At 30.6% G+C, this 12,326-nt stretch overlaps 1 protein-coding gene across 2 annotated transcripts in view; it reads left to right on the forward strand.

Annotated features, from left to right (window-relative positions):
- Positions 1–12,326, forward strand: part of LOC121127800 (uncharacterized) — a 134,781-nt gene that overhangs the window by 112,157 nt on the left and 10,298 nt on the right. For both annotated transcript variants that reach the window (XM_040723318.2, XM_071892931.1), the window contains one exon: positions 6,183–6,319. In XM_040723318.2, coding sequence (XP_040579252.1) covers positions 6,183–6,319 — 137 coding nt within the window. The remainder of the gene's footprint in view (positions 1–6,182; positions 6,320–12,326) is intronic.

Here is a 12,326-nt window from a genome sequence, read left to right on the forward strand (position 1 = left end):
CTCAATTTGTCAATTTTAATAATTCGTCCATCAAAGTAGATGTAGTTAACATTCTCCCCAAGAAAGAAACAGTAGGTATACATGCCTACATAGGTAAAAATACCTGCTTTACTAAATATTATCAATATATTTACAATATAGATATAACTATACGGAATAGCGAATAGATTATTCTTGTTTAAAAATTACGTAACTAAAATATTTTATTAATAGGTATATACATTATACATATAGATACAATGAAGCGGTATATCAATTTGATTTATTCACGTAAATAATGGCTTATCCATAGTTTGGTATATAATTATTTGTTTGTTTTTGCACGTGTGCTATGTGAATTTGAATGTCCACCCACATAAGTACATAGGCAGTGATTTTTCCATCATAAAAAATATCTAATTATTTTTGAAGCATTTCAATAAGAGGATATTATAATAAGATAAAAACGGTCTACAATAAGTCGTAAGAAATAATTGAATTGTTTCAAAAGCCAGAATACTCAATATTGCGATTTACTATGTAAATGGAGGTCTATAGATATATACCGGGTGTTCACAAATATGAAGTAACTTTTTTAATTCAACTACCTATATCAAGATATATCACGGTAATAAATGGTGCTTTAACAACAGTAGAGAGATTCTCCGCTTATCCCAGTTTTCCGTAAAAAGAACAATTCGTGTGGTATGGATAATTTTTTAGTACTAAAAGCTGAAAATAGGAGAAATTATTTTTAAATGTCCACTTATTACCATTTTTCTTTGTTTGTTTTTTTAGTCTAGTTAAGGCATTAACACATTTTATTTATCATAAATTATTTAAAATAATGTATGCTAGACAAGATATTTTTAAATATAATTGTAAAATTTGATCTTATTCGGATCTTTACCCGATTTTTAAATCGATTGTTACAATACTGCAAAGTTTAAATAATTGGAATTGGAACCAATTTTGATTCGCCAACGCAAATCTGTATAATAGGAAAAGTTTTAATTGAATATTTGAATTCTAGGTATCAAATACTTACAGGAAACTCATTCTCATGCAAAATTATACAACTTTCTATAACATGAATAAATAGGCATAGTATGAATAGACTTGTCAAAAACTACAAGAATTCTTGTTTACCTCAATTATCGTTTTTATAATTTATTATCATAATAATATAAAACAAGATATCAGGAGAATATACTGCACTATACGGGGAGTCAGAATAATTCTATAGAAGGAGTTAAGCAAAATCTTTGTTACTTGAAACCGTGTTATGCAGGGACCTCCTGTATTAAGAAAAAGAGAAAAATAAGAATTGTCCTTCATCTATTTATTTTCCAAAGATTCCATCATTATCAATGATACATGTCTCAACACGGTGTCGACGGGCTTTAGGCTGTCGACAGACATGCTGTTCCAGGTTAGATCAACAGCAGTTTTTAAAGATTCCATATTTGGGTGTTGGATAGCACAGGCCTTCTGCTCCATATGCATTTGCTCAAAATAGTGCAGAGGGTTCTGGTTCATAAGTACTTTGACCAGAACATCTTGGACCCCAATTTACTCTTCAGATACTTTTGGGGATTGTTGTATTTGTGGGGTGGGACCCCATCTTGTGTCAAGTTTCAATCCCTTTACCCAGCTGTTGAACCTAATTTCTTAAGTACCCCTCGACGTTGGTTTTAGTATTTTGCACCAATCTTTAAGAAAGAACAGATTTTGGTCCTTCTACTCTTGGAGTACATTTTCTTTAGCCTCAGTGTTGTTGGAGATTTCCGTGGCCCTGTAGAGGGTGGTGCATGAGACCTCAACCCTGCTGGAAACATGAATTGGTTTGTCTCCAGCAAAAATCTGCAAAAACGGTTTTTTGACTAAACTAAGTCATAATTGATTTTCTTAGTAATAGGAAAATCAATGTAAACAAATATTTCGGAGTACTTAGATTAAGCATCGTACAATTTCATAAAAAAATGTTGGGGTTCTTTTCGATTGCTTTAATCACTTACGAGCTACATCAATTTTCAAAAAGGTTACTGAATATTTGTGGAGACACGGTAGGGGAGACTGTGAAAGTTGCAAAATTCCCCTTTTCTCAAACATCAAAAAGCTACAGTCAAAAATTTACATGATAATTGTATAATGCAATGTAGATTATTGTGGGGGGAATTAATATTTTTGTCATCTATTCTTTGATATATTTGATAAAACCTTTTTTTTCTAGGTGTATAAGTAATTTTTTGTTGGAGTAATATAATTGTAATGATGCAATCAGTTTTTATTGTAGTTTTTTCGTAATGATTATTATTTGAATTATTGATTATTATGGAATAAGTTTTAAAGTTTTTTTTATTTATAAATACAGTCTGTTGTCATCATGTGTTGGGATAGATAAATATTGCCAAAAAATGAATATATATATATGAGGAAAATTACGTTTTTAAAAGCATAATTCAACATTATAGTTAAAAATTAATTTCTTTTTATCCACCAAAAAATCAAAAACAATCATATTCATACATACACTATTGGAATATAAAAACTGACTAAGACATGTATAAGCAAACCTTTTCAAAAAGGTATAAGACATGAAATAATGAAATGATAATAACAATAAAGAAACAAAAAAAACAAATCATAAGTTTCATACACGCAGACATTAATTTTTATTGCAATGTTTTTTAAACTATCTTATGACAAAATTTAAAGTTTTGAAATGTCTCGCAGAGATTCATGAATAAAATTTCACTAAATTTACGTCAAAATCCCAATTTGTTTCGTGCAACTATGGAATTTTTTTAACAATAGCTAAAATGTGAAGGTTTATTCAGGTACAATTTGGCATTTTTAACAAAATCAAACCATTTGGGAGTAGTAATTGAACTAAAAACAAAAAGTGTCCATGTCTCCCCTACTTAATATTCAATAATACCCAATATACGTATAACAAGCAAACAATAAAAAAAGTTTCCTAAAAAACCATTTGATAGAAAAATAAGGGAATAATCATTTTTATCATATATAATGTATGTAAAATAATTGGACATTAATTCCTATAATATAACATATGTTATACATTGATATAATCATAATTTGGGTGGTCATCAACAGAGTCCTTTGATCGGTCAGTCTCTCCGAAAGGGATGAAAACAAGTCTAACATGAGGTTCTTGATGATATCATCTAAAATTCAAAGTGGGTTGAGGCTTTTGTCAATCCTATTTATTTTAATTAATGCGATGTCAGAGCTCACTGTAAATATTCTATGGGTTTGTTGATTATATATCCGCCCATTTCGTGGCGTAGCCATTAACTCAAATATGCATGCTATAGGCAAACTCTACTCTACAACTATACAGGCCCATTAGGTGGTACATGTTTTTTAAATTAATCTTCCAAGGACTTTCATAGCGTAACTCCTTCTCTTCTTTTTCACTTCGGCATTCTTTTAGAGGCAAGTTATGGACTCACTTACAAATTCATTTCATAGAATGGTGTCAATAGTTACATATTATATATTTATTTCCATGTAAGACACGCACACCCTTAAATAATTATCTTTATTATTTAAGGTATGACGTCCTACAATAAATGGGATCTTCAATGCCTGAATTACACATTTCATTTCCGTCGACCCTTTTTTTCTTTACCCAAAACTTCCCAGAATGAATGGAATGGAAAATGTTCAAAAAGTAAATTAATATTTGATATACAGGGTGAGGACTCAAAATTAGAAAATTTTAAAAGTCGTTTTCACTTCTACATATTTTTATTCCTTGCCTTTTTCCGGCAAACTTTTGAAGCAGAAGTTGGTAATTCAACAATTTTCCACAATTTTAATCCAATACGTCCCCCTCCATTCTGAATTATGGCTTCAATACGGAGACAAATGGAAGTACAGTTTGCCTTGAAAACATGTTCAACTCCTCCGTGATCACAGCCTTCAGGGCATTGACATTCGGCTGAGAAGTCTTATTCATCTTGCTCTACAAGACACACAATACAGCAAAGTCCAGGGGGTACACATCGGGTGAGGGCGAAGGCCCGAAGTCTACCAGGCAGAAGGCAGCCATGTTCTCCCTTCATAAATGCTGCACCTTCTCGGATCTGTGTGTCAGACGCCGTCTTAGGTGAACACATAGCTGTCCCTGGGCAACGTGCTCTTCAACCATGCTAAGACATGGTAACTGAGGAACTTGAAGTAGACGTCCGTGTTGATATTCTCATTGGCCTTGAAGAAGTAGGGAGGAATCTTGCAGCCGTCGGACACCACGACGTAAAGGAGCATGACCTGAGATGGATGTTTGGTTCTGAAGGTTCCTTCCACCTGAGTTCGTGATTCAGGCAATAAGCGTTGATTTCTCCTGTTCAGAACAGCGTCCACTGTGAAGATGTTCATGTTGGAGATCGACTTATGTATGGAGGAGATCGTTCACCCTCTGACTTAATGCTTGTTGCTCGTACTTTTTGGATCGCACAAAAAAAACCATCAAATTGTAGCTTTTTAAAAATGTCAGACTTTTAGAACTGAGGCTAGACGGCCTCCAAGAGGATTCTAATTTGTGAGCCCTCACCCTGTACTTATATTATATGACGTAACATATAAATCTGAGGAGGATGGAAACATGATGTAATTATATCAAACATAAATTCTAATATATAATTTTGTAAAATATGTTTTTCCGTAATAACATAACATTTAGTAGGTTATGTCAATAGCAGGAAAGGATATAAATGTTTTGATTTTTTTTTTCAAATACGTTACCAACATTCTTTACATCCTCATGTAAATCCAAAATATATCCATAGACATCTATGACTGATTGCGATCACTGTTGTTGTACGTACTTATTAAATTAAATATAAAACAGCTGTTTGAATACGTGAATACATGATACATTGAATGGTATTTAATTTAATTTAAATATTCAGGAGTTTCTATTGATTTGAGAAGTTTAATAATTAATTTTACATATCCCTAAATTCAATTGTTTTTTATATACATATATAAAAATTTGGTTGCTTTTGTGCTATAGAGTACATAGTACAAAAGATAGCTGACTGGAGAATGTACTTTTTACGTCTGTGTATACACAACTTGACCACAATAACTAGAGATGTGAATATTGTCTAAATTATCGTGAGTCTAAATCAAAAAAGTTATATATTGACAACTTTGATAGACGAAATATCTGCTGACAGAGATCACCAATGATGCTTTTTGCTAGCATTTTGGGTATTTAAAAAAACAACAACATCAAATTAACGTAGTAACAACTGTAAACATATTTTGGAAAAAAAACAGCTCAGCAGTCATGACCTTTTATTAGATCAGCTACAATCAGCTGTGACGAGGGGGGAAATAAATAAACAAGGATGTAGGAAAGAATTACTCGGATTTCGATCTTCCTTTCTACAAGGACTTGCTATTATAACTCCTCATTAACAAATCCGGAGCGTTTTTCTATATCGTTATGAAAAAAAATGGAAAAAAATATAACAGCCAGCTAATATTAACAAGGGTCTTAATTCAGAAATACAATAGTCTTGTTCCCGCCTTCTCCTCGAGATCATTAAAAAAACGCATTTCTAATTATTATAAGTTTGTTTACATAGCCGAGGTTAGTTTTGCAAATGTTTTTTTTGTTTGTCTTTTTTACTTTTAGTTTTTGCATGTCCTATTAAGAACGGGTGTTGAAATTTTTTATAAGAGAGACTATGCTGCTGACAACTTAGTTTTAATCGCAAGCAACACATGTAACGCCTCAGGAGATCATTTTTTTATGTGATGATATTAAAATGAATTACGTTGTAAATAATGAGGTTTGGGTGTCGGTTAGTGCATTGATATTGAGTAGGTTTAACAACATTTTTATTACAATTTATAGTAATTGTTGTACATTTCCTAATTAACGAAAAAATAAAAGTATTTAATTCATTTATGTAAAGAGATTGTAAGAACGTTTTTATATGTATGATGGTGGATTTGAATCTGTGCTAGTCATTAATATACATATTTATAGTTTTTTCAATTATTTTTTATGTCTCTCTGACTCAGCATTTTTGTGAATATATAACATACATATATTTATTATTATTATATATTATATTTTTCGATCATCTCCCCTCATAAATTACTGTAATGCTCTTTATGAATACTCGTTTCTTTAGTTCACAATTTTTAACTTTTTGCAGATGCGAGGGTAACGAGAAATCTCATCTCAAAACGACTCCTCAAACACATCCTTTAAGGCCCCTATCTACAATCGACTCTGGACTTTATTCCACATCCTCTTCTGACTCTGACGACTCAAAGGGCGGTTGTGTCAAAGGTTCGTTCACAAACTATGTACATAAAATTAAATTTACATCCTACCTAAACAGAGGAGTACGCAGGATATTGCCATATATGTATATATATAATTATTTATTATTATTATTACTATTTTTTTCGGGGGGGAGGGTAGAGATTGGTTTATAGGATTTTTGTCAAAAAAATTGGAAAATTAAATATTAAATTGTTAGAAGAAACAATATCAAACATTCATAGCTATTGGCAAAAAAATCATTTTTTTTTCAATAATATTAAATTTTTTGTGAAAAAATTTCTAAAAATCCATAGTTATTCTCAAAAAATTTCAAAAATTCAGAGGTGTTCAAAAAATTATTGGGAAAAAAATTTCAAAAATTTCAAGTTAAGAAAAAAATTGTTAAGAAAAAAATTTCAAAAATTAAATTTTAAATATTTTTGGAAAAAAATTCAAAAAACCAGAGCTATTTCCAAAAAAAATCAAAAACCTACAACTATTTATAAAGAAATTAATTTTTTTGGATAAAAATTTCAAAAGTTAAATTTCAATTATAATTTTTTTTTTTTTTAAATATTATATTATTAATTTTTTCGGTGCAAAAATTACAAAAATCCGTTATTAGCCAAAGAAAATTAAATTGTTTAGAAATAAGTTTAAAAAATTTCATTTTTGGAAAAAAATCAAATATTAATTTTTCTTGAAAAAAAAAAAAAAAATATTTAAGTGGGGGAGAGAGCTTCAGCCCTCCAGCCCACCCCTCCGGACGCCTTTGCAATATGACAACAAAGCTAATCTAAGTGTTACCCCTCAACAGATGTAATTATGACCCACGCATCATGTTTTCATTTTATGAGATCACGACTTTCAGTACACATACATATTATTCGATTATTAAATACTCAGTCACGAAATTACTTCCTTACTCTTTTGATTCTTCCTCCACTACTTCCTCTACACTCAAAGGCTTCATGGGTTGGTTTAATTTAATTTCATGATAATTATACATTTCATCCTTTCAATTTTTCATAATTTTGCTGCCATAAAAATTGAGAAAATATGTATATAATTTTTATAAACGTCGTTTTATAAATAATGAAATCTCTATTTTTTTTTTTTTTACTTTTTTCAAACTTCGATTACAGTTTTTACAATGTTCATATAAGTAATGTTGTAGAACTTATAATTAGCTATCAATTGCTAAGAGAAAAAAAAATACCATAGTCTCCACCATGGCCACAATGAGATAGCCTTCTAGAACAATCCCACGTGGAAGAGCACAACTATTTCAATCTTTTCTTGTACTGCGTGCTCATGGTGGCCACTAGGACAATGTTTTTCTTAGCAATCGACATCTAATTATGATTTCTAGAACATTGCTCACGGGACCATTGTAAAAAATAACTCTTAACCTAATAATAACAGTTCCCCCTGGTATGTTAATCTATATTAACTCTCTGATTCTCCTAATTTCGTATCTTTTCTATTTAATTTAAGACAAAAATCCAGGTCAAAGTTATGATGTGGACGTATTTGTATAAATAAAAACAAATTAACTGTCAATCAAATTAGCTTTGATAAACCCTAGTTTTGTTTACTTTCATTTATTTGAATTCATTTGAATTTTCCATTAAGGATATATTTACCTAATGCACACAATAATCACAATATATAATGTATTTACGGAAAAATATGGGCTCGTTTATTAATTTTTTCAATTAAATATTAAGGGCATTAAAATGTTTATTTTAAATGGGTGTGGTTATATTTGATGATGATTGTTTAAAGACTACATATAATAGGATCATTTGCTCATAAGCTTGCTATTGTTATTAAATATGGCCTTTTTTCTTGATTTAATCAAGCAAAAATATAATTCTAGATTATTTTTATCATACTCAACAGTCTTATTTATGATGGAATTCAGTTGAAATTCGTGTTTTTATAATAAAATTCCTCTCAAATCAACTTACTCACAATAAGTAGGTACATTTGAGTTATTTTGAGTAAAGGAGTATGTAGTATGAAAGGTAAATCAAAAAATGGCATCCACTAAATCTTAAAATAATAATCCATCAAAACAATTGATTTAAATGTAAAATAATGCCATTTTTTAAGCGTCAAGAATGGCAAGACTTTATATATCTTTACGGATTGTCTTAAATAATGTGACACCTATTAATTATATCAGATTGAAGAACATTTCATCAAATTATATATATGTATAAGTATGAAAAGGTGCTTATATACAGTAGAGTGTTCGCTATTTTGTAAATTTGACCAAATTCAAAATTATCATGGATCACGAAATGTATTTAGGCGTTGGCAATTACCTCCTTTTTTTTTCCTGAACAATAAACTGTACCCTCCATCCGGTCAAAGTTTCATTGTACCAGAAGTACTTCAAAATGGAAACATGATAGTTTTGAATTTGGTCAACTTTACAAAATAGAAAACATTTTAAATACAGTGATGAAAATTTTGCGTAGAATGGGCATGTTAAAAAGAAGAAACCAAAAATCAACATACTAACCCTGACAATTTGAAGAATTTTTTTGGAGGACAGAAAGAATAACGTTCATGACGTTTCCTTAGATCAGCTACAATCAGCTGTGACAAGGGAAGAGATGGAGAAGAAATAAACAAAGACATTGGCAAGAATTAATCCGATGTCGATCGGACGTTCACTAGTCAGGAAATAAATAATAATGACAACTGCTAAGGAAAACAAATTCATTCTACAGCTAGATTATCAATTCCCAAAAAAAGAAAAACGGGCCAGCTAAAAGAATCACCGGATAAAAATCACTGCTTATATACATTCTAGGTATGTGTCTATGAAATGAGACTTTCGACTATTGGTCCCTAAGTGTAGTCGATTAGACATTATAAACCGATCTATAAATCTAAATGCTTATTTAGACATGTGTCAACAATATTTAATTCATTGTTTGCATAGTTTCATTCAACAACGCGCTTTTTTCACCCGTAAAAATGTCTAATTTTGTGCTTACAAACTAATATGTGCGGACATCATTGATTTTCTGTTACCAATTGAAGAAAAACGCTTCTTAAGCCCATCAAATGCTTGTGGAAGCTTACGGTGGACATGTTCTAAGCAGAGCACAATACTTCAGGTTTGAAAAATTCCAAAGTGGTGATTTTGACGTTATAAATGAAGAAGGCAATGCTGTATGTGTTCTGGGACCAGTATGGTGTCATATGGTATGACCTGTTAATGGTGATCGCTACCAACAACAGGGCGATTTGAGCCATGCTATTCTTCAAAACGCCCAAAATATGAAGGCAGGCAACACAAGGTAATTTTCCTTGATGACAAAGCACCGCCGCATCGCTCTATAACCACCCGCCAGCTTGTTGAATCGTACACTGGGAACCTCTTACTCATGTGGCTTACTCACCAGACCTGGTGCCTTCCGATTATCACTTGTTTGCGTCGATGAGCCACGCACTCAATGATTTACGCTTTGATTCTCACCCTGAAGGCAAAAAATTGATCGATGGCTGGTTTGCAGCCAAAGACGAACAATTTTTTTTGGAAAGGTATCCATAAATTGCCTGAAAGATGGGGAAAATATGTGGCTAGCGAAGGTGCATACTTTGAAAATTAAATTTGTAACATTTTTTTCTCAATGAATGTTCAATAAAGTGTATAAAAAATAAAAAGTGGGAGTGGATTTTTCTAGTTGGTAATCCCAACAGGTGTTGTCATTATTATTCAATTCTTGAAAACAAACATCTATAACAAGTGCGTTTGCTTGTAAAGACAAAGATAAACAATGGAGGTTAATTAGGAGTTATAAGGTATGTCAGTTCTTGTTAGACTAACTAAGAGTATAATTGAAGATCGTCATCGAGTTATTCGAGTTTATATGTCTTTGCTATTTACATAGTAGGACTCAAGTGTATGTTCTTCCTCACACGTAATTAAAAAAAAAAAATTGGCAATTTTGTTCCAAGCAAATGAGGTTTAAAATTTCCTTATTTCCACTAACTATTGAAATCCCAAACGTGAACATTAGCAGACATTTTTTGTAAATCACATAATTCTTAAATAATATTTGTGACCTCTAGTGTGACATCCATTTTGAAATATATTAATCAATATAATCATACAAAAAAACTAATTTAAAAAAGTATCAGAAAATAAATTGTAGAATATAATTTCTCATAATCTTGTTAAAAAAACATACTTGACCGGAGTTGCCATTTTATAACTATTGCCTCATTATTCTGTTGTAGATTTATACCCCCGAATAATCAGGATCTGAGTGGGGTTGCTAGTTTTTATCATTTGGAGGGACTTAACCCCAAAAATTATAAATACTATTATTTTAAACCTTATATAAATAGGTTTATTTTATTAATATAAATGATAAAAAAAATAGTGGCGCTTCAGAAACTTTTGAGGAGCCTCAAGTGCGTGCAAAAAAAAAAGTAGGGGGTTAGTGACGTCACTGGATTCTCAATAAAATGTATACTGGTCAAAATCTAGTCAGAGTCAGTATTATTTCATGCAAAACTTGAGGCGAAGACAGACAATACGATTTTTTTTAAAAGGGGGTTGACCAGTTTAAAATTATTTTAATCGAGATTACTTTTATTCTTAATTCAAAATTTATCACTTTCTAAAGAATGTTTTGGGAGACATTTTGTACGACGTATTTTGTAAATTTGACAACATTGGTTTCACATTTTGACATGTATTTTTTTGTAAAAGTATTTGAAATGTCAAAAAAAAAAAAAACATCCTTTGGACCTGTTATTTAATATTGAATATTTTTTGATATTTTATTAAAATTTTCACAACAATCTTTTACTTAAATATTAGAAACGGAGATTATATACATATGTATGGAAGACCCCTAATAGCTTTCTCTAATGAATAATATACAAGAATTAATCATTTCGACCCAACTTTGAATATATAGATTTTGTATGTAGAGGTAATGACGTAGACTTACAAAAAAAAATTTGTCAGTCGAATGTCTAAAACTTTAATTATATATAATATCACTCAATAAAATCATTATGGAAGTTGATTATAATGTATTATGTTTAAGTATGTATGCATTTATCCCTCCCCCTTTCTTTAATCTAGGATTAAGCAATTTAAAAGAGATTTCTCAAAAAATCTTTAATTGAATCCGAATGTACTTTCTACTTAATTGAGTATGAAAACAATCTATAACTTATACCATCCATGACTTATTTTACTAATTCTATATGTTACAACATTCAAATAAATCGAACGTAATATTTCATAGATTAAAGTGTCCCACGATTGGCGAATGTATCTACTATTAAAAAGCCACGTATCTATTACTATATTAATTATATTGTTCTACACAATTTGTTTAAGTACATTACATGATATTTTAGTTATCAAAGAGAAGATTGAGAAGCAAATCCTTTCTTCGCTTCTTTCAACCTTTAATCCTTCGAAAATAACACGTGAAAGGAACTAGAATTAACTGGTAGTACAGATTTATTCTAGCCAATCACTTCATACCCTCCAAACAGTTGAATTATCAGGAGCGGGGTGTCCGCAAGGGGTGGGCTAGTGGAGGTTTTTTTTTCCAAAAATTTAATATTTTAATTTTTTCTGAATGGCTGTGGATTTTTTGAACTTTTTTTCAAAAGATTAATTATCTGTGAGTCACTATGGATTTTGAAATATTTTTCCAAAAAATTTAATATTTGAAATTTTTTTTTCAAAAAATTTAATTTTCTGCGAGTAATTTTTTGAAAAAAATCCAAAAACCAAGCCCTCCCTCCCCCCGAAAAAAAAAATAGATATATGTATTTATATAATCGTGCGGCTGCCCCTGATTATTTTTTCTTTAATATTTGGAATATTAAAAATTTAAGGGAAAATAATTATTTTTGCTTAAAAAATCAACGTTTAGAACACTAACGTGCCGTTGCTTCTGTTGTATCGCGCAACCTTTCCTCCAAAAAGAAACCAAAAAAAAAGTGTTCAAAATCTGATGGTATTTAATTTTGGGAG

The sequence above is a fragment of the Lepeophtheirus salmonis genome, chromosome 13, assembly GCF_016086655.4.
Source record: "Lepeophtheirus salmonis chromosome 13, UVic_Lsal_1.4, whole genome shotgun sequence".
Lineage (NCBI taxonomy): Eukaryota > Metazoa > Arthropoda > Copepoda > Siphonostomatoida > Caligidae > Lepeophtheirus > Lepeophtheirus salmonis.